At 44.0% G+C, this 27,821-nt stretch overlaps 1 protein-coding gene across 3 annotated transcripts in view; it reads left to right on the forward strand.

The window, feature by feature from the left end:
- Positions 1-27,821, forward strand: part of LOC120867013 (aminopeptidase O (putative)) — a 418,141-nt gene that overhangs the window by 229,014 nt on the left and 161,306 nt on the right. For all 3 annotated transcript variants that reach the window (XM_040245140.1, XM_040245125.1, XM_040245132.1), the window contains exon 6: positions 27,324-27,513. In XM_040245140.1, the coding sequence (XP_040101074.1) occupies positions 27,324-27,513 (190 nt within the window). The remainder of the gene's footprint in view (positions 1-27,323; positions 27,514-27,821) is intronic.

Consider the following 27,821-nt stretch of genomic DNA (forward strand, 5'->3'; position numbering starts at 1 on the left):
TTGAGCACCTTTTCATATACCTGTTGGCCATCTGTATGTTTTCCTTGGAAAAATGTCTAATCAGATACTCTACCCATGTTCAATCAGATTTTTTAAATCTTTTTTTTTTCTGCTATTGGATTGTATGAGTATGTTATGTATTTTAGATATTAACTTGTTATCAGAAATATGATTTGTAAATATGTTTTCTTATTCAGTAGGTTTCTTTTCATTTTGTGAATGATTCCCCTGTTGTGCAGAAGCTTTTAGTTTGATACAGTTCCACTTGTTTATTTTTCCTTTTGTTGCCTTTGCTCTTGGTGTCAAATCCAGAAAATCATCACTGAGACTGATGTCAAAGAGCTTACTGCCTATGTTTTCTTCTAGGAGCTTTATGCTTTCAGATCTTACACTCAAGTCTTTAATCCATTTTGAGTTAACTTTTGAGTACAATTTAAGATAGTGGTCCAATTTTATTCTTTTGGATGTAGCTGTTTAGTTTCCTTAACAACATTTATTAAAGAGACCATCATTTCCCCATTGTATATGCTTGGTGCCTTTGTTGTAAATTAATTGACAATATATGCCAGGCTTTCTATTCTGTTTGTTTTTATGTCGGTACCATACTGTTTTGATTACTATAGCTTTGTGGCATAGGTTGAAATTAGGACACATGATACCTCCAGCTTTGTTCTTCCTCTTGAAATTGCTTTGGCTATTTTGTGTCTTTTGTGTTTTCATACAAATTTTAAGGATTGTTTGTTATATTTTTGTGGAAAATGCCATTTGAACTTTGGTGGGGATTACATTGACTCTGTAGATCACTTTGGGTAATGTGAATCTTTTAACAGTATTAATTCTTCCAATCCATGAGCATGAAATATCTTTCCATTTATTTGTGTCTTTTTCAATATCAGTGTCTTATAGTTTTCCATGTAGAGATCTTTCATTTCCTTGATTAAATTTATTCCTATGTATTTTTTATGCAGTCATAAATGGGATTACTTTCTTAATTTCTCTTCCTGATAAGTCATTATTAGTATATGGAAATGCAGTGTTTTTTTATATATTGATTTTGTGTCCTGAAAACTTACTGATTTATTTATTAGTTCTAACTCTTATTTGTCAGAGTCTTTAGGATTTGAGGGGGTACTTCCCTGGTGGCTCAGATGGTAAAGCGTCTGCCTGCAATGCAGGAGACCCTGGTTTGATCCCTGGGTCAGGAAGATCCCCTGGAGAAGGAAATGGCAACTCATTCCAGTACTCTTGCCTGGAAAATCCTATGGACTGAGGAGCCTGGTAGGCTACAGTCCATGGGGTCGCAAAGAGTTGGACACAACTGAGAGATTTCACTTTCACTTTAGGGTTTTTTTAAACATATAATATCATGTCATCTGCAAATAATGACAGTTTTTACTCCTTCCTTTCTAATTAGACCACATTTAGTTCTTTTTCTTGCCTAACTGCTTCAGCTAGGAACTCCAATTCTGTGTTGAATAAAAGTAGTAATAATGGGTATCCTTGTCTTTTTCCTGATCTTAGAGGAAAAGTTTTCAGTAGAGTATGATATTAGCTCTGGGCTTGTCATATATGAACTTTATTGTGTTGAGGGAATAGTGAATGTTTTAAATGCCAAGACAGGCCCCGAATTTATTCATCCTTAGCCCCCATCCATTTAGCCCAGGGTTCTATATATGGTTGATGTTCACTTGATGTTCAGTGTGGTGTTAGTCTCCTGAATGCGGGATTAAACTTGAGTTCTTAGGACTCTCCACTGCTTCTCAGTGTCCTGCATACCTTTTGCTATCCACAAGAGGAAAAAAACAAAAGAAAAACTTGATTCTTCAGTTACTTTCACTTACAGTGCATATGTTTCTGAAACTTTAACATGCATTTGAATCAACTGAGGATCTTGTTAAAATGCAAATTCTGATTTGGCAGTTCTGAGATGGGGCCAAGAGTCTTAATTTCTAATAAGTTAGCTCCCAGGAGATGCCCATGGCCCTGGTCCTAGACCACACTTTGAGTATCAAGAACTCAGAGTTGACTTATATGTGCTATTAACTGAGTGTTTATGAAGGAGAGACATATTTTAGTTTCCCAGTGAATATGTCACTTAATATTTCTTACACACACATATATAGAAAGAGGTGAAGAAGAGTTAATAGGGTTCAGTATGAATGATGTTCGGAAGGTGAGAAAGGAAAATGGTGAAGCTGGCTGGATCTTGCTTTGTGTGCTGTGTGGATCAGCAAACAGATCCAGAGTATGGGTAGAGTGAGCAGGGTCCACTGCTAAAATATGAGTTACTGTGAGGGTGAAACCCAGCATCTGCTTAATGTCTCCCCTAATAGCACACTTCCACTTAAGACTAGAAATGTAGGAATATATTGTATCTAAAAGAAATGATGAAGAATGGCATTTTAGACAGGCAGGTAGCAATATCCCAGTTGGGAATTTACCAAGATATCAGCAGTATGATTTATATGACTTATCTTCTACAAAGGTATGTTTATATACCTCTTTTACCACAATTTTGGTATATTTTCTGGCCCTTAGTTTCCTAGAGTTTCCTTAGATAAGAATATATTTTGTGTGCATGGCCTTTAAAGAAGAAAATTGGAAGCTCATTTTCTATATTTCTGTGATAATTCTTTGCATTTCAGTTTCCTTGAAGTAGCTCTGCTTATTGTTTCTGTTTTAAAGGTTGCAACAAGGCAGCAGCAGCACCCCCTCTCCCAGACCACTCCCCTCCATACAAGGGGAGATAAAAGCACATGAATGTGCAGCGGTACACAGCAGATATCCTCTTTACTCTCTTTATGTCAACTGAAAATTGAAGATACCTGGAAATCCATGTTAGATACATGTTTAAAAATGTCATAAAACACTTCTGATTGCCATTTGACCCATCTGACTGCACACCATAGCTACTCAACTTAACCTTCGTTTTGTCCAAAATACTGAACCTTCAGTTGAACTACGTGCAAATCTATCTGAATTAATGTCTCCAAAAGTAAAGGAAATGAGATCAAATGATCTGAGGAAAGCCTGGCCAAGACATTCATGTATCAGAAATGTATGTGGCACTGGAAATCCTGATAGCTTCCCTGCACAGTGTTTGTGATGCTCATTTTAGAGACAGGAAACTGGGAACCAGAAAGGTGGAGTGCTTGGCCTGAAGCCACACTTGAGCTAGTATTTGAACTCAAGTAAGTCTGGCCTTAAAGCCTGTGCCAGACCCACTAGGTCTCTGACAGTGTACTGTGAATCCTCTAGGGCAGGGGTCCCAGAGCCTGGACCACGGAGTGGTATCCGTCCGGGGCCTGTTTAGGAACTGGGCCGCACCACAGGAGGTGAGCAGCCCATGAGCAAGTGAGCTTCACCTGCCACTCCCCATCACTCACATTACTGCCTGAACCAACTCTACCCCTAATCTGTGAAAAACTGTCTTCCATGAAACTGGTCCTTGGTGCCAAAAATGTTGGGGACCACTGCTCTAGCATTCAGTTCCATTGGAAGCTTTTTTTTTAATCGCAAGGAAACACTACTCAAGGCTTCTCTCTCTGACACTCAGGTAGAGCCTGTGCCTTAGCATCATCCACCCTCTTGTTTCCTTCAGGCTTTTAAAAAGTCTACAGTAATGTAGAATGTGATAATCTCAGTCCACATGAAAATATCCTCTTTATCATGAGCAACAGCAAAAATCAGGAAGATCTTCTCATTATACATTTCCTGGTAAATGTATACCTTTAAGAATTTCATTTTGTGTGAGAAAGTCAGAATCTGATTAAGAGAGCAGTTTACAAATGTTATATTTGGAGGCCACACAAAAAATGTTTCATTTTGTTCTGATTGGTATTATTGGACTGAGTTTTAGTTTCTTTTCTCAGCTACCTGAAATCCATATATTTGGGTTATACCATCACCATTTGTTAGAGATAGGTGTCTTCATAGAATTTCTAGTAGTTTGGGAGAAGTTGAATGTTCTAGAATCATAGCATGTGTTTCTGCCACACTATTAGCATTCTAGCTAAGGGGAGTTTATTGTTCCAGTTTTTGTCATTATAATAGAGTCCTGTTTAATGTTGCATGATCCGTGGGTTGCCATAAACTTGGTACAAATTGGAGTGCTGATATAACATGAAATGAAGAGCCTTGTCTGAATGATGCTTTTGTTTTGCATTTAACAAATTAGTATGTTGACATTTGTCACTGATGGATTTCATTATTTGCTGAAAGGGTTTTAGGGGGTTTGACAGCATGAATGGTTTGTCCTACAGACTTTTGAGAATTGATAAAAGCATCTTTGTTCTTTGTACAAAAGCACAACAGATATCTTATTGATGGACACACAAAAAGGGATGGCTTGTGTAGCTGCAACATAAAGTAAACCAAGAAAATAATTTTTGAGTTGCTACTTATGCTTTTATGTGACTTCTTCCTCTCTTTCTTTTTTTCCTGATCAAAGAATGTGTTTCATTCATCTCAATAACATGCTCAAGAGCAATCACTGATCTTTTAAGAAATTTAAAATATTGGTTCCTTTATAATCCATTTGCATATTGTTTAAGAAAGGTAGTTTAAAATTTATAAAAGCAGTTATTGTGTAAAGATCGCATTAAATAACTCTTCTGAATCCCCAGATAACAAAGGGGTAACATGGAGGAGTCAGAAATGAAGAGTGGCATATAGAAAAGGAAAAAAGATAAAGTTTGATTTAAAATTCTAGTTTAATTAAAACAGTAAAAAACACATGTTTTTCTGTCACTTCTTTTCTGTAGTATTTAGGAGAACAGCCTTGCCATCCAAACGTATTATGCCTGTACATACCATTGAGCCTATTGGAAAGCTGTTCACCTCACACTTTTGCCTCAATGCTATTAAAACCTATTGTAAAATATACTCACACACACACACACACACACTCTCTCTCTCTCTCTCTTTGAGTAAAAGCCATGATAGAAAGCTACAAACAATGAATGAAATTTATCAATGATCAGATAATAACACCCATCACTAACAACTGCCAACACTCAGACTAAAGCAGTCAGTGTGTGGAACCATCCATCACCCCTGTCATATCAGCTGGCAGTGGAGAGCACAGCCTTGTATGTGGGAGTAGGGGGCTACAAAGGCCGTTAGTGAGCAAAAGATAAACCAGGTTGGTAGGATCCAAATACAACCCAAAGTTTTCTAGGTGAAAACTCAGGAACTAAGAGAAGAAGAGAAGTGAATGACTCAATAAAGTAGTAAAGAATCTCATTTTTTGCATGTTCCCCTGCCCATAGTTAGACTGTGGTCTCCATGAGACCCCCTCCTGTCCCTTCTGTTCATGGATGCATCCCAAGCACCCAGCACAGGGCCTGGCAGTTAGTAGGCTCTCAGTAAATATTTGCTGAATGAATGACTGGTTCAGCATCACTGTCTGTCTTCTGACTGACTGTCTTCTCTGTCCTGTTTGTCCCATCTAGTCTTGGACCAAGAGCTTCTGTTCTTGGAATGAAATTACTTTGTGAATCAGGAACCAAAGCTGGTCCCACTGCGCTGTGTTCAGAGTGGTGTTAGAAGAGCCGGGCTCGAGTTCCTTCTCTGCCACATATAAGCTTGCTGTTTGAGTTCAGTCTTTTCCACATTCTGAGCTTCCATGGCCTCACCCGAAGGGAAAAAAATCCACAAGCATCACAAAGCTGTCGAGGATCCATTAAAAAGAGAAAGAAAAGGTGGAAGTGAAAGGTTTTTAAAAATTATAAGTGTATTATTATTCACTGTATTGAGGGATTTTTCTTCTAAGAGGTCACCAATGGAAGAGTTAATTTACAAAGGACAATAATAATAAGTAATATAATAAATGATATATGCATAACATAAATAATAAGCAACTTAATGGCATTGTAATATCAGGGTTTATTGGTCTCCCAACCCTAACCCTAACCCTGCAGCCACGTGTGGAACCTGTGGACAGCCCTGCTTTGTGACTTCTGCACGCTGCTTCTCAGTTGTCCCCCAGCAGTCACCTCAGGGTCCTTTCTGTGAGGAGAAAGCTGAGGATGAGAGATCCAATGGTTGGTCCCAGTCCCTGTGCAGTGGGGCTTTCCACGTTTGCCGAGTGCAGGGTCCCCTGCAAAGTGTGCTCAACTCCGCACATCAGGTTGTTTTCCGGAAAGAAAAGTCTTAGAGGAAGGGGTCTGCCTGGGTGTGTGCCCCTTACACACACACACACACATCCTCTCCAGAGGCCCTAGGGGCTCAGTGGGTCAGGACGAGTCTCCTTCAGCCACCCGTGAACTTGTACCGAAGCCACCCCTCTGGAAACGAAAGACAAGGCAGTTTCTCCCCTGAGCAGATGAGAAGGCTCAGACTGCTGGCTTTGTGATGGCAGCGTGGTGTGGAGATCCAGGGGTTGAGGCTTGGTTTCCAGTCTGTCCTGAGCCTCAGTTTCCCTGTCTGCTGTTGGAAAGTAGAGGTTGTGTCAAATGACCATTGAGTGCCTAAGACTCGTTGAAATCCAGGCGTCTTCCTTTCCAACTTATGGAAATTATTTTCCCCACTTTTCCTGAGAGGGGAAGTGTAAGACCCCGGGCTGTCTGTGACAACTGCCAAAGCGGCTGTTTTTTTAATGGAAAGTCAGCTTCCTTCTGAAGTTGCTTAACATAGCAGAAGGTTCTGGAGAACAGAGAAGCCCAATGTTTTCCTTTAGCTTCTTGACGTCATTTGCCTGTGGGTGGGTTCCTGTCCGCCGCCTCTCCAACCACACCAAATTTTATTGCACAGATTTAAAAAACACACCTTGGCGTGGCAGGCCACCTAAAGAAGCAATGGAGTCCAGAAGCCCCGCCGCTAAGCTGCGGCTGAGAGAGGTAGTTTCGGGCCAGCCTCGGACTATGCCAGGATCCCATCTTGAGAAGTAAATTAGCCATCCTCCCCCGCCCGGCCTCCAGCCAATAAAAGCGGCATGTTCGCTTTACACTATCTCATGGGGGATTTGAAGAATCAATTCTAAACACAGACTTGAAAGCACTTAGCAAGAGTACGTTGCGGGGGAGGGGAGACACTTCCATTTGTGGCGTGTTTATTGTCTGCCGGGTACTAGGGTGGGTACTTGACTTTCATTCCTTAACTGAGCTGTATAATGATCAGACACAAAACTGTCAAACAGTTGGTTTTCAGGTCACTAAGAACCCAAAGCTTATCAAGAAGATGGCGGACAAGCAGAGGGAGAGAAGGGGAACCCAGACCTACTGTAGGCCCCTCGGGAGCTGAATGTCTCTAACATTCTTTAACACCATCCACACACAGTTTAAAAATCCAATTATGTCCATTTGCAATGCACAAATAGGAGGCATTAGAAAGATATCCATTCACACAAATATTTTGCCCTCTCGGTGCTTGCAAATGTCAGAGAGTTCAGCTGAGTGATGGCAAATCTAGCTACTGATAAATAGCAGAGATGTTCATCTTACTCCGATATTTTTCTTTCTGAGTTAAAAATTATTTTGCAACCCTCCTAGTATCTGTTTAGATGACTGGCCTTATAATGTGTGCTAGGTGCTGAATTCAGGAGACCTGAACTTGTCGCCAAAATAAGCGACATTGCCCATGACATTATGGAATAAAAACACGCTCTCGTCTTAGTCAGGCCTGCTCTGAGGCTTCCATCGCTTGGTACTGTGAGCAGTGTTCACGGTGAGGTGCATGTGTGGAAACCATGCCACACAAAAACTGTGACTCAGGTCTGTTCTCAGAAGCACTGAGGTAATGGCTATTAATATTTTATTTCATACATTATAGTGTTTGCAGGAGCAAACACTGTAGTGAAGGTTACATGCATTGATGCTCCAGCATAGCCTGGTTTTTCTTTAGGCCAGGCTTTCATTTCACAGATGGGTTCAACCCAAAGATGAATTTTCAGAGCCTTAAAAAAAAAAAGAAAAGAAAGAAAAATTGAACACAATTAGGTAAATCATTATAGTTACACAACTGTACGAAATATGTCCCTGGTTACACTTAGAAAATAGTGGGAAATGTATTCTTTCTCTTGTTTGTTGTTATTCTCTTCTCAAGTGAAACAGGTGAACAACAAACTGACATGGTGCCCTATGGGGCTGAAACTTTCCTTAAAGGTAGTCCTTTGTCAGCAGAAGGAAAAGCCAAATGTTGCCTGAGAAGACGGTTAGTAAGTAGCTGCTGGTACGGGGTGTCATACCATCTCAGAAGCCTGTTATGAAGGTGGCTGTCGCGGGTACCACACTCACACTTCTGCCCTCGGTCGCCATGAGCTTCTAACCTTGAGTGACTCACCAGTTTCAGGCAAAAGATCTCCTTTGGTTCTGCTCTGACTGGGATTTTGTAAAACAGTTTTGAATTAACTGTCTGACAGATTCAGGTCTGATATGACTCAGCTGTGGCACACAGGCAGCTCCCACCACGTGGCATGAATGAGCTGGCTCTCTGGGTCTTTGTTCTCTGCTGTGTAGCATGGGGAGGCGCCTTTTGGATTGAGTGTCCAGACGTTTCTGAGCATGGCTCACACCTTCCCCACCTTCTTCACCGTGTGCTCGTCTCTCACCAGCAGTGAGCCTGATTCTGCCTCGGCCTTTGAATCTGTGTGTCCCTGCCCCAGGGGCGCCCTTCTTCCCCCCCTACCCCTAATTCCTTCTGGACTAATTCCTTCCCATTGACTGTGCTCCCTATACGCCCGCCTTTTCTCCTCATCTCCAGCCCTCTGTCAAAATGCACTCACTCTCTTTCCTGGAGCCTTCCCGGCAGTTGGAACTGAGGATGGTATACATGGTCAGCTTAGGGGTGGTGGCTCTGAAGCAGTGTTCTTTCTCCAGTGGGCCCAGATTAAGGGTAATACTTACTCCTCTGGGGCTGACTGAGGCATCTGGGGAAGGCTGGCCGAATGAAATCACACTGTCTAACCGGAACTCCAGCTTCGCTGCAGTGATGTCCCAGCCTTGTTCACCCTGGGGTGCAGATGCAGAAGGGGGTCTTGAGTGGCCCTGTAACACGCGGCAGATCAGCTGCAGATCCATGCAGATCCACTCAGCCTCCCTCAAGTCTTGCGGGCCACTGCTGCTCCAGTTTCCTCTTCTGTGGACTTGAAGAGGTACTTCTGCCCTAAGGCACCTGGCTTCTCACTGAGCAGGCAAAGGCCTGAGGTGGCACTGATCTGGGGCGGTGGCCAGGGGCCAGCTGTTTCTGAGGACAGCACAGTGTCACTGCTGGGGACCCGTCGTCTATACTTTTCCACAGTGTGACGCAGTAATGTTTCTAATTCTTTTGTTTGAAAAGTATGGGAATTTCCTTCGATCTTGCCATTTCTGCAGAAAAGGGTCTTGAGTGAGGAAAGGGCAGTCTATAGGATGAGCCATGTGAAACTGCTCATGTAGGGAGGTTGAAAATGTCAAGGATCAGCAATTTCATACAGTTCATCCTAGACGCTGAAAAGATGAAGGAGGGCCGAGGCCTTGTCCTGATGTTCTATTTGCCTAGAATATTATATTACAGAAGAACATCAGTCTTGTATATCAAAGAATATTATTGTAGATACTGTTGCTTCTACTACTTGAAGTCACTTTAGCAACAATTGATAGAGACAGAGGGAACACTAAGTCATCCCCTGGGAACCATGAGCCTTGGCCCTGGCCCCTGGTCTCCTGCCTTTAAACTAGTTATTTAAAATTGCTCTCTTGCCACTCCCTTGGTTGTCTTGTTTGGGCCAATGTGGTTAGTTTCAGAGATAAGGGATGTTGCCTCAGATGATATAGCTGCTGCAGTTTCATTTTCAGAATGTCATGGCAATGAGAGAGCCATTTGCTAACATAAGGGGCGGGATTCATTGCTGAGTGGTGTTCGCGTCCATGCTGTCACTGCCTCACCCTGATTTCTCAGAGCAGCCGCTGGCTCGGCGTCGTAGCTGGATGATGTCATTTCAGTATAACGTAATTTTCCAGCTGGCCAGGATGGAAAAGGGGTTTATTATTGTGTCGTGTTTTCCACCGCGTCTGAAAGAAAATGAAGCAGACGCAGATATATGACAGTATCAGTTCTGTTTTTACAGGTGTGTCTGAAGGATACAATGTACCTTTTACTTGCAATAGAAATGTGACTCTATGGCGAAAGCAAATTAAAATAAAAATACCCTTTTCCTCAAAAGATTTAAAATATATGTATAATTAGTGTTGGGAACTGGCCTGGAATACATTCATCTGGAAAGACGAGGGGCAGGAGGCCTAGTCTCCATCTCATTTCTGCCCCTACTGAGAAGACTCTGACTTAATCTTTGCCTTGATTCTCCAAGGAGAAAATGGAGATCTCTCAAGATATTTATTTGTTTGTGTGTGTGTTTTTTTAGCTTTTCACTGAAGTACCATACGTGCAGAAAAGTGTACATCTTAAGTGTGCTGCTGCTGCTGCTAAGTTGTTTCAGTCGTGTCTGACTCTGTGCGACCCCATAGATGGCAGCCCATCAGGCTCCCCCGTCCCTGGGAGTCTCCAGGCAAGAACACTGGAGTGGGTTGCCATTTCCTTCTCCAATGCATGAAAGTGAAAAGTGAAAGTGAAGTTGCTCAGTCGTGTCCAACTCTTAGCGACCCCATGGACTGCAGCCCACCAGGCTCCTCCGTCCATGGGATTTTCAAAGTTCACAAACTGAACACACCTCCGTAACAAGCACTGTGATCAACAAACAGAATATGACCAGTGCCCCAGAAGACCTCTGTGTCTTCCCCCCTCCAGACGCCTCCCACCTGACACACACAAGGAGCAGTGTCTTGGCTTCTAAGAGCGTAGATTTTTGCCAGTGAGACCCAGTCAGACTTCTGACTTAGAGAACTGTAAAATGAAAAATTTGTGCCCTTTTAAGCCCCTAAGTTTGTGGTTATTTGTTATAGCAGCCATAGAAAGCTGACACAGTGATGGTAGATGGGAGAGTCCCAAGTCAAAGCCAGGGCTCTGTCTCCAAACCCTGAGTTCTTAAAAACCACCACCAGGTATAGTGTTGCCTAGCTTTAGTAGAGTTTTGGCCCTCTGTGGAGGATCAGAAGGTAAATAAAAGTCAAATTTTTCCCAGCATCAGATGAAGTTGGGAAATAGGTGGAATATGTCTTTGAAGTATGCAACTTGCCCACCCCACTATCCACATTGTTCAGAATGCCTCCTGTCTAGAAAAATGTGATATGGTATGTTACTAACACTTCAGTGTGGATTAATTTATTATATTATCCTCTACCAAAGTATTTGCTAGAAAAGGAAATGACAACCCACTCCAGTATTCTTGCCTGAAAAATTCCATGGACAGAGGAGCCTGGCCAGCTACAGTCCATAGGGTCACCAAAGAATCAGACATGACTTAGCGACTAAACAACAACAAAAGTATTTGCATTCTAAAAGACCCAAGGAATGACTCTCTAATATTGATGAGAAAGAGGGCTACACTGGGGTACTGCAGCTGACCCGGTGGGTTGGTGAACCCAGCACCCCATAAGCAATCCCCTTCCTCCTGTCTACCTCTACCAGAGAATCAGGAAAAAAAAAAAAAATCTGCTTACCCATGCTGCCCTGTAACTTGGGTTACCAATGAGGGGAAATCTGCTGTGGGCTTTCTAGGAAAGATTCTGATGAAAGGAATAGATGTTGCTGGCGCAGCTTCCCTCCTCTGCACCTCCCCCTCCCTTTTCCTTCTTTTGAACATGCAACTGATGCCTGCAGCTGTGGTGGCCACCTTGTGAACATGAGGTGGCAAGCATGAAGATAAAAGTGAGCATGGTAAGGGTGGCAGAGTGTGCTTGTTGTTTTTCAGTCGCTCAGTCATGTCCGATTCTTTGTGACCCCATGAATGGCAGCATGCCAGTCTTCCCTGTCCTTCATTATCTCCCAGAGTTTGCTCAAACTCATGTCCATTGAGTTGGTGATGCCATCTACTCATCTCATCCTCTGCAGCTCCCCCTTCCCTTTTGCCTTCAGTCTTTTCCAGCATCAGGGTCTTTTCCAATGTGTCAGCTTTCTGTACCAGGTGGCCAAAGTATTGGAGCTTCAGCTCGAGCAGCAGTCCTTCCAGTGAATATTCAGGGTTGGTTTCCTTTAGGAGTAATTGGTTTGATCACCTTGCTATCCAAGGGACTCTCAAGAGTCTTCTCTAGCACCAGAGTTTGAAAGCATCAATTCTTTGGCTCTCAGCCTTCTTTATAGTCCAATTCTCACATCCATATGTGACCACTGGAAAAAAACATAGCTTTGACTATACAGACCTTTGTCAGCAAAGTGATGTCTCTGCTTTTTAATAAGATGTCTAGGTTCATCATAACTTTTCTTCCAAGGAGCAGGCATCTTTTAACTTCATGGCTGCAGTCACCATCTGCAGTGGTTTTGGAGCCCAAGAAAATAAAGTCTGTCATCGTTGCCATTTTTTCCCCTTTCTATTTACCATGAAGTAATGGGATCAGATGCCATGATCTTAGTTTTTTTGAATGTTAAGTTTTAAGCCAGATTTTTTACTCTCCTCATCAAGCGTCTCTCTCTGACCACATTGCTGAGTCATGGAACCAACCCAGCAACCATACTCCTCAAGGGTTCTTGTTACAGGGAAGGAGAAAGCCTCTCCTGGTGTGTGCCAGCACTAGTTGTCTTTTCCGTTACTTGCAACTGAATGCATCCCAAATGGGGACATGGGCACTAAGAATTATTTCAAAGGTGAAGAATTCCTATGTACCCCCCCAATACACATACTGTCAGTAAAGTGAGCACCTCCAGGGGAACCATCCCAGGAAAATGGGACTTAACTCTAGATAGCCAGGAAACCTGATACGTTTGGAGAAAAAAAATGCAGTGCTCGTAATTTTAAATGAAAAGGTTAGCAAAAACCTTTTACTTGTTTATTTTTGTTTCTGGTAAGGTTTATTACCTTTTTAAGGGAAATGCTGTTAAGTTCAGTACCTCTGAGCATGACCATCTGTTTCATACTTTCTAGGACCACCCTGGAAAATATGAGGCGTATTGTCCCTTTATCTCCACGCGTATGCTGTGTTGGTCTATTTGTGGAGTCACAAAGTGAGATTCAGAAATATGGCTATTGTTCTTAAAAGCTCCGTTATTTATGAACCCCCAAGACCCAGATGATCCCCTATCCTTAATGGCACTTATTGCTATGGATGAGTACTTTGAAAAATTCAGAGAGACATTTACTTTGTAAGCAACCACTAAGAAGATCTCTGGCTGGATAAAGATAACTGAGCAGGCTAATCCTTTTAACAAAGGTGGTGATATATATTATGGCAGCTGAATGCTGCTTTACAGCCCTGGGAGAACAATCAGTGAATTCATTCATTTAATTCATGAATTTTCCTTCTATTTACACTTTAAACAAACATGCCAGTTGTTTGCTTAGCTAACAAGCTCTGCCTTCATTATAAGCCATTACTGGCTGGCAATAATTGAAACTGTGTTTGGGTTTAAAAAGTACAATAAACCCAATTAATCCCACTCTTAGTCATATGGAATTTGTAGTGACTGACTTTAACTAGGCTGAAGTTTGTGTCTTTGCTCTCTTCACAAAGCCAGAGTTGCTAAACTGTCTTATAGCCATAAGCAAGTTTGATAATAAATTTTTTTCATAAGAAAAATTAAACAACAGGTTAAATCCACATGTCCATAAGGAGTCAGGCAGCAAATATAAATAAGTGCATGGGCAGAGCATCCTTTAAGAAATAGTTGATCTTCTCTACCTGCTTTTGATGGAGACATGGATAGAAGGAATATTTCACTTTTCTCTTAATCCCGTTATAAGAAAGAGATGAAGGGAAGCACATATAATCACATGATTATAAATGACAAGTGGAGTCAGCCAGTGGTGAGGAGATGGGGGAGTGGTGGGGAGCTGGTGAGCCCAAGTCCCCTTTGAAAGGGTCAGCTGCTGTTCAGCTGCAGTTACTACATAGGAATGTGAGTCAAGTGTAGTCACATCTTTCAAATTTTAAATAAAATTAGAAAATCTGGATTTCTAGTGAAATCTTCCCATTTATAAATTTTGGCAATTGATTTTTTTTTTTAAGTTAAAAAGCAGCTGCCACAGTGTAGATTAGTGACTCTCAAAGTGTGGTCCCTGGATCAGCAACATCAGTATCACTGGATACTTCGTAAAAAAGGCAGATCTCAGGCCCCACCCAGGCCTGTGAATCAGACTCTTTGAAGTTGTGGGTCCAGCGATGTTTTAACAAGCCCTTCAGGCGGGCTGCCAGGTTCAGCAATATTGCATGTGACACACCTTGAAAAGTTATCAGTAATTTATACAAAATTCAGATTTTACTGTGTGTCTGGTATTTATCTAGCAACTGTATCTTTAGGTGATTTTGAAACACATCTCACATGGATCAAGCGAAACATGCAAAAGAGCGCCAGGCTGCCTATATCTGAATCAGCTTTGATACATACTAACTATGGGATCTTGGCAGAGCAGTCGTGCTCTATGACTCAGTTTACTTGCATGTAAAATGGGGATAATAATATCCCTTTCACAGGGTTATTGTTAGAATTAAATGAGTGAGTGAATGGAAAGTCCTTAGAATGGTGCCTGAGAAAGGTTAAGCAACATCTAAGAGTTATCAGTCCTTTATTTTTCCTTTCCTTTTTGTCCACCACCATCATTCCAACTGTCAGGGAATACTTGAATACAGTTTCCTTCAGTTCTCTTATCCTTGAACAAACTTTGATTTTGTGATAGAACTGATTCTACACCCTAGGCCCTCAGGTAGCCCCGGTGCTTGTTCTCACACAAAGTAACCTCTTGTTTGAAAGCTAGCTGAAAAATGGTGTGGCTGACTGTGTATCAGTCGCTGCTTCCAGGGCTCACCCTCTCAGCCTGCCTTCCATGCTGCACCGAGGCCTGTATCTATAACCACCTGCCTTTTTGCTTCACGTGCCTTCACCAGCCCCCAGTATGCCAATGAATCACATTTCTGACCACATCTTGCAGTTTCAGATCCCCAGATTGCCCGACTGGGCCGTGGATGCTCGTTCGCAGTTGTGAAAGTAAACTGATGGCCCCCTCCCGATTAAATTTCTGAGTACTCTTTGGGAAATCCCCACCATTTCTTTCTCTAGACTTGATTTGCAAACCCAGAGTGCTTGCACTGTATTTCAAAGGAAACTCATAACCACACTGCTCTTACTGAGGGTGGTACAAGCTGCCTAAATGTGCCCCTTCATGAAGCAGATTTCCAAGCTTGCACACGGTCACAAATGACAGACTTGTACACACAGAGAAAACCAACTGGATGAGCTATTCGGGTTCTCAGCTGCGCCATGTTATTGCTGTTCTGGGAATGAAGCACAATGCATTATTTTATTAAATAAAAATTTTCCCTGTATCACGGTAGAGGCTAATTTTATTAGCTCTCTTTATGGGAACAAACGTCATCACCCTGGCTGGGGAGGCCGGGAGTAGGGGGTAAGGGAGCGGAGAGAATCACATTTGGTCATCCACGTGCTCCAGTGGAGGCTGCCAACATGTTTTAATTGGTAATTACTTACCAGAAGAGTTCTCCAGATCCTGCAGAAAACGCACAGCTCTCAGTTCATAACTCACTTAGAGATGATTCAGAAGACATCTTCAGCTACAATAAATATTGTTGATATAGTTTGGGTATGGCTGTGCCCCTGGTGTCCAAAACACCAGAGTGTTCAATAACTTCAAGAAGAAGTGAATCCTTTGTTCTCTATGAGAATCCGGAGACTCCTTAGGCTGAACATGTACCTTAAGATTCAGAAACAGAGGAATTGTAAAATTCTATCATATACTGGTTTTTGTCTCTTGATTCTTTAGCTTTCAAACCTGAAATAGTCACTTGCAGCTTTATTTAGCTTTTTAGGTGAGCATGACCACAAGATGCCAACCCCACCACCTTCTCAAGACAGAGTAGCCCAAGTTAGGTGCAGTCAGCTCCTAACATCAAGTGCTAATGCTGCCTCCACTTAGCATGCAGGGCTGAGGTCCAGAAAACCAACACTAGGGACGATGTCTGCCCACAGAAGTGAAGTGTCCACCACTCTGCTATGGCTCTGCAGTCTTTGGCCAGAGGCAATCTTTGTTTTCAAGAGTCAGAGGTGGTCTCTATGTTTTGCTTTCAGTCAGTTCACTTCAGTCGCTCAGTCGTGTCCGACCCTTTGTGACCCCATGAATCGCAGCACGCCAGGCCTCCCTGTCCATCCCCAACTCCCGGAGTTCACTCAGACTCAAGTCCATCGAGTCGGTGATGCCATCCAGCCACCTCATTCTCTGTTGTCCCCTTCTCCTCTTGCCCTCAATCCCTCCCAGGATCAGGATCTTTTCCAATGAGACAACTCTTCGCATCAGGTGGCCAAAGTATTGGAGTTTCAGCTTCAACATCAGTCCTTCCAATGAACACTCAGGACTGATCTTCTTTAGAATGAACTGGTTGGATCTCCTTGGAGTCCAAGGGACTCTCAAGAGTCTTCTCCAACACCACAGTTCAAAAGCATCAGTTCTTCAGTGCTCAGCTTTCTTCACAGTCCAACTCTCACATCCATACATGACCACTGGAAAAACCATAGCCTTGACTAGACGGACCTTAGTCGGCAAAGTAATGTCTCTGCTTTTGAATATGCTATCTAGGTTGGTCATAACTTTTCTCCCAAGGAGTAAGCGTCTTTTAATTTCATGGCTGCAGTCACCATCTGCAGTGATTTTGGAGCCCCCAAAAATAAAGTCTGACACTGTTTCCACTGCTTCCCCATCTATTTCCTATGAAGTGATGGCACTGGATGCCATGATCTTCGTTTTCTGAATGTTGAGCTTTAAGCCAACTTTTTCACTCTCCTCTTTCACTTTCATCAAGAGGCTTTTTAGCTCCTCTTCACTTTCTGCCATAAGGGTGGTGTCATCTGCATATCTGAGGTTATTGATATTTCTCCCGGCAGTCTTAATTCCAGCTTGTGCTTCTTCCAGCCCAGCGTTTCTCATGATGTACTCTGCATGTAAGTTAAATAAGCAGGGTGACAATATACAGCCTGGACGTACTCCGTTTCCTATTTGGAACCAGTCTGTTGTTCCATGTCCAGTTCTAACTGTTGCTTCCTGACCTGCATAGAGGTTTCTCAAGAGGCAGGTCAGGTGGTCTGGTATTCCCATCTCTTGAAGAATTTTCCACAGTTTATTGTGATCCACACAGTCAAAGGCTTTGTCATTATCATGCTATTATATTTTCTCTTAGCAGTTGGCCAAGGCCAACCCTCTCCCCAGAAGCACCCCTTCCCCACTCCTTGTGCTTCAGTAGAAACCCCCTCTCCTCCCAGCTGTTATCCATGGTCAGCTTTCAGGCCTTGCCCTGTCTTCCATGAGCAGCCATGCGAAACTTGGTGGGATCCAGGGGTTACGCCTCCACGTGCAACGAAACCATGCACTTCTCCTGAGATAACCACTGTAAACCAGAGATGACAAACTTGTAGCTCCTGTCCATAGGTTGGTTAGCTCTGGCACAGTGTTATTTTTTAGATTTTGTCTCCTTCTTCCTATTGTTTTCTACTTTCCTCCTGTAGTTACCTGTTTCCCTATATTATTATTATTACTCCCCTAATCTCGTTATCTAGTTCCAAATAGGAAAAGGGGTACATCAAGGCTATGTATTGTCACCCTGCTTATTTAACTTATATGCAGAGTATATCATGAGAAATTCTGGGCTGGAAGAAGCACAAGCTGGAATCAGGAGTGCCAGGAGAAATATCAATCACCTCAGATATGCAGATGACACCACCCTTATGGCAGAAAGTGAAGAGGAGCTAAAAGGCCTCTTGATGAAAGTGAAAGAGGAAAGCGAAAAAGTTGTCTTAAAGCTCAACATGCAGAAAACGAAGATCATGGCATCTGGTCCCATCACTTCATGGGAAATAGATAGGTAAACAGTGGAAAAAGTGGCTGACTTTATTTTGGGGGGCTCCAAAATCACTGCAGATGGTGATCACAGCCATGAAATTAAAAGACGCTTGCTCCTTGGAAGGAAAGTTATCACTAACCTAGACAGCATATTAAAAAGCAGAGACTTTACTTTGCCCACAAAGGTCCGTCTAGTCAAGGCTGTGGTTTTTCCAGTAGTCATATATGGATGTGAGAGTTGGACTATAAAGAAAGCTGAGTGCCGAAGAATTGATGCTTTTGAACTATGGTGTTGGAGAAGACTTTTGAGAGTCCCTTGGACTCCAAGGAGATCCAGCCTGTCCATCCTAAAGGAGATCAGTCCTGGGTGTTCATTGGAAGGACTGATATTGAAGCTGAAACTCCAATACTTTGGCCACCTGATGCGAAGAGCTGACTCATTTGAAAAGACCCTATGTTGGGAAAGATTGAGGGCAGGAGGAGAAGGGGATGACAGAAGTTGAGATGGTTAGATGGCATCACCAACTCAATGGACATGAGTTTGGGTAAACTCCAGGAGTTGGGGATGGACAGGGAGGCCTGGCGTGCTGCGGTTCGTGGGGCTGCAAAGAGTGGGACAGGACTGAGCGACTGAAGTGAACTGAACTGAACAGAATCTGGTTATCTTCTTCCTTCATCTTGTTCTCCACTTCCCATCTTGTTGTCTATTCCCTACCTTTTGTTATCTGCTTTCCTCATTTTATCTGTTTCCCACCTCTCCTTATCTACGGCCCCATCTCCTTATCCACTTCCTCGACTGTTGTCTGCTTCCTTACTTCTGTTATCAGCTTCCCCCATCGCACCTACTGCCCCTGTCTCTCTCTCTGCCCCCTCATCTCCTTGTCCCCTTCCTCCATGTCATTGTCTGCTTCCCCACTGTTACTCTGCTCCCTCCGTTGTGTCATCCACCTCCCTCTTTCTGTCATCTTGGCTCCTGCACTCCTTTGAGTTTGTGACCTGCTTTAAACCATCTCTTCTTGAAAAAAAGAAAAATCAGAAGGTTCTCAGGGCAGTGAAACTATTTTGTACGATATCATAATGGTGGATACATGTCATGATGTTTGTCCAAAAATTCACAGCATGCGCCACACCAAGAGGGGACCCTAATGTAAACGACAGACCCTGGGTGGTGACACATCAAGAGAGCTGTCATTTCTAATAATAAAAGCACCTTCTGATGGGGGATGTTGATAGTGGGGGAGGCTGTGTGTGAGTGTAGAGGCAGGGGCTTATGGGAAATTTCTGTTACTTTCTGCTCAGTTTCTCTGTGAACCTAAAACTTCTCTTAAAAAAAATAACATCTATTTAGGAAAAAGAAGTCAGGCCTAAACAAAAGTGGGTAGGAGGTAGAGGCTGGGGAGGGGCAGTAGGCAGAATGGCATGTTGTCCTGCCTGGGATCCTACAACAGTACCCTAAGGACTGACACACCCCCCCCATTCCAGTACTCTTGCCTGGAAAATCCATGGATGGAGGAGCCTGGTAGGCTGCAGTCCATGGGGTCGCACGACTGAGCGACTTCACTTTCACTTTTCACTTTCATGCATTGGAGAAGGAAACGGGGAAGCCTGGTGGGCTGCTGTCTGTGGGGTCGCACAGAGTCAGACACGACTGAAGCAACTTAGCAGCAGCAAGGACTGACCCATGCGCCCTCGCACTTGCTTGTCTAAGCATCTCCTTGCAGTGGCCCACAGAGACCTGGCAGAGAACGAGGTTAGGAAGAAGGGTGTTGCACTCAGGAATTCAGCGCTTGTGAGGTGGGGGGAGGGGCGGAGGGGGCAGGCAGCAGCTGTGTTAGTGATGCTCCCCTCTCTTTCCCCCTCTCCTTTCCTTCCCTACCTTCCTTCTCACCAGGAAGAGGCTGAAGCTCTGTGATCACAAGGTCTGGTAACCTCCGGTCCGTTCTTACTGTGATATGAATTTAAGGAACAGAGAGAGGTGCAGGGCATGGCTGGTGGCTCCCCTTGGGTGAACACAGAAAATGCAGTTCCAGGGAGAGTAGTGATCATTGCACCACTAGGCTTGAGATGGCACAGAGGAAGGGTAATCTTGAAATCATAGGTCTAAACCCAGTGACCCTGGGCAGAGTAAGTCAGAGCAGGGCTTCGGGGTCAAGAATGTGTGAGCAGAAATACCAGTTCCACGACTTACCAGGTGTGTGACCTTGAGCTAGTCACTTTACCTCTCCGTGCCTCACTTTCATCATTTCTAAAATGGGGATGATAATAAAATCTGTCTCTTGAGGTCATGAGGTAGATTAAATGAGATGATGTATATAAAATACAGTGCCTAGCACACTGCACATACTCAAGCACTTGAGTCTTTAGAAGAAGGATGTTTCTGGTAGAAGTCTCTGGCCCTGGGAATTCCACTCAGTCACTCTCTGCTATAGTCATGTTAGCAGTTTGAGCCAAAATTCGTTTAGATAAGTGACTACATGTTTTACTGCCTCTTTGCTATTTAGCATTTTTAAAGGAAAACACATACTAATTTAACCTTTTCTCTCAAACCTAAATCCTTGTATTGGTCAGATGCAGCAAGTTTTCTTCCAGTTTTTAGATCTGGTTTCCACCTCCGGCTACTGAAAGGGCCACATCCCCATGTCTCATAAGGCTCCAGTCTAAGTCCACACTGTGTCCAGAGTCGAATGTCTGATGGAGCAGAAGGAAGCAGTCCTAGAGCCAGAGGGGAGCAGGGGCCCTCCAGATCCATCTGGGCCATCTCTTTCCTTTGGAGCAACAGATATGTCCCTTAGACTGCAGCTGGGAGGGGGACTGAGGGATTTCACTGTAGAGATGAAGGGGCAGGAACTGAGCATTTGGTTTGTAAATGTACCGGCTGAGATGCTGGCACATAACCACATCACACCTGACAGAGGAAGAGGAAGCACGTTCTGAATTTGTTATTCAGTCGCTAAGTTGTGTCTGACTCTTTGCAACCCATGGACTGAGGTATGCCAGGCTCCTATATCCTCCACTACTTTGCAGAGTTTGCTCAGATTCATGTCCATTGAGTTGGTGATGCTGTCTACTCATCTCATCCTCTGCCACCCCCTTCTCCTTTGCCTTCAGTCTTTCCCGGTATCTTTTCCAATGAGTCAGCTCTCTGCACAGGTGGCCAAAGTACTGAACCTTCAGCTTCAGCAGCAGTGCTTCCAGTGAATATTCAAGGTTGATTTCCTTTAGGATTGAATAGTTTAATCTCCTAGCTGTCCAAGGGACTCTCAAGACTCTTCTCCAGGACCAAGGAACTCAGTTCAGTTCAGTTGCTCAGTTATGTCCAACTCATTGTGACCCCGTGGACTGCAACATGCCAGGCTTCCCTGTCTGTCACCAACTCCCGGAGCTTGCTCAACCTCATCTCCATTGAGTCAGTGATGCCATCCAACCGTATTATCCTCTGTTGTCCCCTTCTCCTCTTGCCTTCAATCTTTCCCAGCATCAGGGTCTTTTCTAATGGGTCAGTTCTTTGCATCAGATGGCCAAAGTATTGGAGTTTCAGCTTCAGCACCAGTCCTTCCAATGAATATTCAGGACTGATTTCCTTTAGGATGGACTGGCTGGATCTCCTTGTAGTCCAAGGGACTGTCGAGAGTCTTCTCCAACACTACAGTTCAAAAGCATCAATTCTTAGGTGCTCAGCTTTCTTTATAGTTCAACTCTCACATCCATATATGACTACTGGAAAAACCATAGCCTTGACTAGATGGACCTTTGTGGGCAAAGTAAAGTCTCTGCTTTTTAATATGCTCTTTAGGGTGGTCATAGCATTTCTTCCAAGGAGCAAGTGTCTTTTAACTTCATGGCTACAATCATGCAGTGATTTTGGAGCCTCCCAAAATAAAGTCTCTCACTGTTTCCCCATCTATTTGCCATGAAGTGATGGGTCTGGATGCCATGATCTTAGTTTTTTGAATGCTGAGTTTTAAGCCAACTTTTTCACTTTCCTCTTTCACTTTCATCAAGGGGCTTTTTAGTTCTTCTTTGCTCTCTGCCATAAGGGTGGTGTCATCTGCATATCTGAGGTTATTGCTGTTTCTCCTGGCAATCTTGATTCCAGCTTGTGCTTCATCCAGCCTGGCATTTCACATGATATACTCTGCATATAAGTTAAATAAGCAGGGTGACAATATATAGCCTTGACATATTCCTTTCCCAATTTGGAAACAGTCTGTTGTTTCATGTCTGGTTCTAACTGTTGCTTCTTGACCTGCATACAGATATCTCAGGAGGCAGGTAAGGTGATCTGGTATTTCCATCTCTTGAAGAATTTTCCACAGTTTGTTGTGATCCACACAGTCAAAGGCTTTGGCATAGTCAATAAAGAAGTAGATGTTTTTCTGGAACTCTCTTGCTTTTCTGATGATCTAAGGGATGTTGGCAATTTGATCTCTGGTTCCTCTGCCCTTTCTAACTCCAGCTTGAACATCTGGAAGTTCACGGTTCATGTACTCTTGGAGAATTTTGAGCATTTCTTTACTAGTGTGTGAGATGAGTACAATTGTGCGGTAGTTTGAGCATTCTTTGGCATTGCCTTTCTTTGGGATTGGAATGGAAACTGACCTTTTCCAGTCCTGTGGCCACTGCTGAGTTTTCCAAATTTGCTGACATATTGAGTGCAGCACTTTCACAGCATCATCTTTTAGGATTTGAAATAGCTCAACTGAAATTCCATCACCTCCACTAGCTTTGTTCGTAGTGGCGCTTCCTAAGACCCATTTGACTTCACATTCCAGGATGTCTGGCTCTAGGTGAGTGATCACACCATCGTGTTACCTAGGTCATGAACATTTTTTTTGTACAGTTCTGTGTATTCTTGCCACTTCTTCTTAATGCTTCTGTTAGGTCCATACCATTTCTGTCTTTTATTGTGCCCATCTTTGCAGGAAATGTTACCAAGGGATGGGTAACTCCTATTTGTCCTCCCTTTGCACATTGCCCCAAGCTACTTACTCTGAGTCTGTATGCATGCTCTGCTGCTGCAGATGCTGCTAAGTCGCTTCAGTCGTGTCCAACTCTGTGCGACCCCATAGACGGCAGCCCACCAGGCTCCCCCGTCCCTGGGATTCTCCAGGCAAGAACACTGGAGTGGGCTGCCATTTCCTTCTCCAATGCATGAAAGGGAAAAGTGAAAGTGAAGTCGCTCAGTTGTGTCTGACTCTTAGCGACCCCATGGACTGCAGCCCACCAGGCTCCTCCGTCCATGGGATTTTCCAGACAAGAGTACTGGAGTGGGGTGCCATTACCTTCTCTAGTACGCATGCTCAATCATGTCCAACTCTTTGTGACCCCATCGACTGTAGCCCACCAGGCTCCTCTGTCCATCAAGTTTCCCAGGCAAGAATACTCCAGGGGAATCTTCCGAACCCAGGGATCGAACCCATATCTTCTATGTCTCCTGCGTTGGCAGTCAGATTCTTTACCACTGAGCCACATGGGAAGCATTCCGAATCTTTAACCTTTCAGTTATCCTGATTATATTTGCAACTAAGTCATGCAAGCAAAAGTTGTTTTCACATAATCATGAGGTCCTTTTAGAACTATCCAGTTTAACTCTGGAAGTACTCAGGGTTCCCCTCTTTCTTGATTTTTCTTTCCTGTCTGGAATGGAATGTTGGGCTCCACATGTTGTTGAGACTGTGAGAAACTTTGAACCCATAAGTTCAAGCTTGGTATGTGTCTGTTTCCTGGACGCACTTCCCAAGGACCTGTATAAAAAGTGAATCTGCTCCCCCTAAGGCGTGTTGGATCTGCTCCAGGATAATGGGTGCCCTGAGGTTCTTCTTGTCCCAAACCAGAAGCTATTTCCTGTCCTCTGGGTCGGCCTGCAGCCTGCTCTGACCGCTGGGGCCGCGGTGCTGGGCTGGAGCCCCCAGTGCTGCACCCCTCCCTCAGCCGCAAGGTGGGCCACGCCAGTCACGTCTCCCTGGACAAAGCAGAAATAAATCACACACCAGCCCCTGCTTAAGATCTGATGAAATTCTCCATTTCCTCTCCAAATTGAATTCCTCCCGAAGGACTGGAGCGGCTCCTGAGAGTAATGAAGGCACTCCTTCCTCCTCTGCTAGAAGCGTGTTTTAAATTAACGGACACAGCCTTCTAATCTGCGTGGGGAGGGAGCTTTTAGGAACAGTCTTGAGAAACTGTTTTCAGACCAGAAATGATATTTTTAAACTTGAGGCTGGGGGAGGCAGCAGACAGACAATACCACGTGGCCTTTGTCGGGAGGCAGCCCCGCTGGTGGTCTCCGGGGAAGGAAGGAGCACACGCGTCCTGCTGGGGCCCTGCCCGCCCCCCTGCCCCGCCCCGCCCCCCTGCCCCGCCCCGCCCCCTGCTCTGCCCCGCTGGCCCCAAGATCACTTGCAGTGAGAATTTATGACGGAGAATACAAATAAGAGGGATTGTGCTTTTTGAGAGTTGAAAATATTCCTTTCCTACCCATTTCTTATTTGGGAAAAATGATCAACTCTGTGATTCTGAAAAAAAATTTTTAAAGAACCATTTTTCGGATGAATATGTCACTGAAGTGATTATCTTCCATCCTCTGTAATGATGATGAATCAACAATTTGGCATTTGTAGAGGCAGTTGACACAGGCCCTTTCAAAGGAAAAAAGAAAACCCGTTTTCAAATGGAGCTTGTCAGAGTGAAGACTGATGCCCGACTGGCTGACTAGGACCATGAATACAGTTCTGACAACTTGGGAAAATGTGAGGAGCCCAGGGGTGAAACTTATAAATCAAGTGAAAGGTTTGAGTAGAAAATTCTAAACATTCACTCTGTTTTGAAGGAGGGTGTGAAAGAGATTATCTGTTGGTAGAGGAATATTTAATATTACTCCTTGAAGTGGGTTTGAACATTATACTGTTCTTCATTCATTGTTAAAAAAAAGCAGTTTAAAAATTCTAGTTACCATGAAAAATCCTGACATTTAAGTTCAAAAGGAGAGGAGTAAATTCTCCTTAACTTGAAAAAAAATTGTATTGGTCCTTTTATGTCAGGATTTTGTTAACAACCCTTGAGAAAGATTATCAAAACCTCACTCTGCGTTTTAATTTAGTTTAAGAAAGAAGCCATTTTCTTTATAGGGAGGTATGATCCATAGGTAAAACCCAACCTTAGACAGAAAACTCCGCTGCAGGAGAATTTGGGATCTGGTTCTCAAACTGGAAAATTGCTTTTCAGGGAGAAGGTCATGTTTTTCACTGATAATAGGGTCACTTGTATCAAGCGAAATGCACATCTTTCCAATCTAGAAGGAAGTTTAAGCTTCGGTTTTCTCAGAAGACAGTAGGAAACACATTTCTCCCTGGCTAGGAAGAGAGTATTGAGGACAGGGAATGGGAATTTAGGCACCAGTCCAGCAATGTCTGGGTCTGTCCTGAGCCCAACCAAGGCCAGAGTGGTATCTCCAAAATACCGGGTCTGGTGGAGACAACGAAGACTGTTGAAGGGGAAAAATTACAGGACAGGAAAATGAAATGCCACCCCCACACAGCTGCTTTGTGCGTTCCTTCAGCCCTCTCAGACTTTGATATTTGCATAAAAGGGCCTGGATCAACTTCCACACTGGGACAAAGCAGCCAGCAGGTCGCTGTGGACAGCGCAGGCTTTTCCTCATGAACAGTCTGCAATTTCACAGTCATCAGCGTGTGTACCGCTCCTGGGCCGAGGGGTCAGCTCAGCTACACCATGTCTGTAACTCTGCGTGCACCGTCTGGATCTCTGGCCAGCAGACCTTTCCAACGCAGGCTTGTCTTTGAGCCTGTTTACAAAGCCTGAAGTTACTTCTGTTTTGTTTTAGCCAAAAGGGTGAAGTGCTGCCAGCAGTATGTCTGGAATGTTATTTACTTGGTACATTTCTGTGGCTTTTCTTTGTAGCGCTGCACATGCCAGAGCAAGGGGTCATTTACTTGAAAATGCCAGGTTTCGCAGTTTGTCTTCTCCATGGGCGACTTTCTCAGGAAGAGGAAGTTTAGCTCCTGTGCCTCTTGGTTCCCTCCCACCCTCCTCCCTCTTTCTCACCCTTCTCTCTTTTCCTTCCTGCGTTGCTTCCTGCCTTCCTTTTTTTTCCCTCTGAGTTAGTGCTCTGAAATACTGTTGGTGCCTGCTGCATTGCACCCTTGTATCCTAAATGCCCCAGCTACGCTTTTATTTCCCAGAGTTTCTGGTGGACTCTGCTGAGATCCTGGCAGATGTGTTCTCATTTGCGTGCCTGCCCTGTTATTATTTCACATGAAAGCTGTCTGTTTTGGCACACATGACTGCCGCGATTTCAGTTGAGCTCCCTGAGCTGAATGGGTGATGTTGTGCAAGGGAAATACAGGTGGGGTTTTCTCTACTGGTGGCCGTGGGGGCGGAGGACAAATCTGCAAGCAGTTCTGGCTTGTGCAGAGCCCACATGATGGCAAATGCATGGCTTTTAAAGGAAGGAACCAGTGTGTACAGTTTCTTAATTTGGAAGGTTTCACAACTGCTTGTGTTCAATTGATGGAGGGGAGGTTTGTTTTTTTTTTTCAAAGCAAATTCTTCATTCATAAGACTGTAAACAAGTCTTGGATAAATGAGAAATACCAAAGCACAGGAGGTACTCCCTTTACCTCTTCTCTCTTCAGCCTCCCTTCCTGCCATTTCATCAATGCAGCTCTAATCATGGTGTTTGGGGTTTTAAAGCAAAGTATGGGAAATGAGATTAGATATTAATAAATCTCCCTGGCTGGTGCCAGCCCTGGGGCCATTTGCACACCTGAGTGAGTTAACTTCCTTCTCTCTCTCTGCCTATCATTGTGTCATGGGAATTATAAGCATCTGTAGATAGGAAAAGATACCTTTGAAAATCTCAGCCTTACAGAGATTCAGCCTTTATCAGAGTCTCTTGAAACCTCACCCATCCATGGCACCTGGGAGTTTGTTACCTCTGTAACCAGCCCTGGCCTGAAATAGAAAATGTTTGGTTCCATTCTTCTCGGCTTTTCCTGTCCTTCTGCGTGACTTCTCACTTTGTCTGTAAGCTACTTGGATTTTTGGCTGAAGGGTCTTCTTTGATCACTGTCTTGACAGCATGGGCTTCACGTTCCCACACCTGCTCTTCCTTTACAGTCCAGATTTCAGGGTAAATGCTTCCATCGCCTTGTAATTTCTTCAGTGTAAACCTCAGTGCAGGTTACTTATTACAGGTAATAGCCTTTTGATGACGGAGACAACTGCTTGGCAGAAACGGCAGCCTGAACCACTGCCAGGAACGCAAACTGCCACTTTATTTATTTCTAAAAGCATCTAAGCTGTGAGCCTATCGGTCGTGATCTAGCATGCACATGATAATAACAGGCTGGCAGGGCTGAGAAAGCTGCCCCAGGGGGTGGCCGTGACGACAGGCCCTGACAAGACTCTTGTGTGTTTTCTCTCCCATTACCCCCAGCCCACACATCGTCTTCCTCTCTCAGAGCACCTTGACTGGAATGAGCCAGCTCTGTGGGACCCGTCTCTGCCATGAAATTGCTCACGCCTGGTTTGGCCTGGCGATCGGGGCTCGAGACTGGACGGAGGAGTGGCTGAGTGAAGGGTTCGCCACTCACTTGGAAGATGTATTCTGGGCCAAGGCACAGCAGGTAAGTTTCAAGTGCACTAAGCATTTCAGTACCCAGAGTCAAGTTCAACTGAGTCTTTTGCTCATTCAACAGAAAGGTATTGAGTGCTCATTATGCACCTAGGCACTTGTTCTGTTTGCTTTGTAAATGAGAAGAGAGACCTTGCTCCCTGTGGGGTTCACTGGGGTTCGCGATCTAGTGATGACAGGGAGACCAGGTAGGTAAACGATAGCATCTGCAACTTGCAGGGATGAGTACTGTCAAGAAAACAAAGCCAGATAGAGAGGGGTGGAGGAAGTGCTGTTTTAGAAGGTGCTCATCGGAGGTCT

Source organism: Oryx dammah, unplaced genomic scaffold (genome assembly GCF_014754425.2).
Source record: "Oryx dammah isolate SB20612 unplaced genomic scaffold, SCBI_Odam_1.1 HiC_scaffold_1, whole genome shotgun sequence".
Taxonomy (NCBI): Eukaryota; Metazoa; Chordata; class Mammalia; order Artiodactyla; family Bovidae; genus Oryx; species Oryx dammah.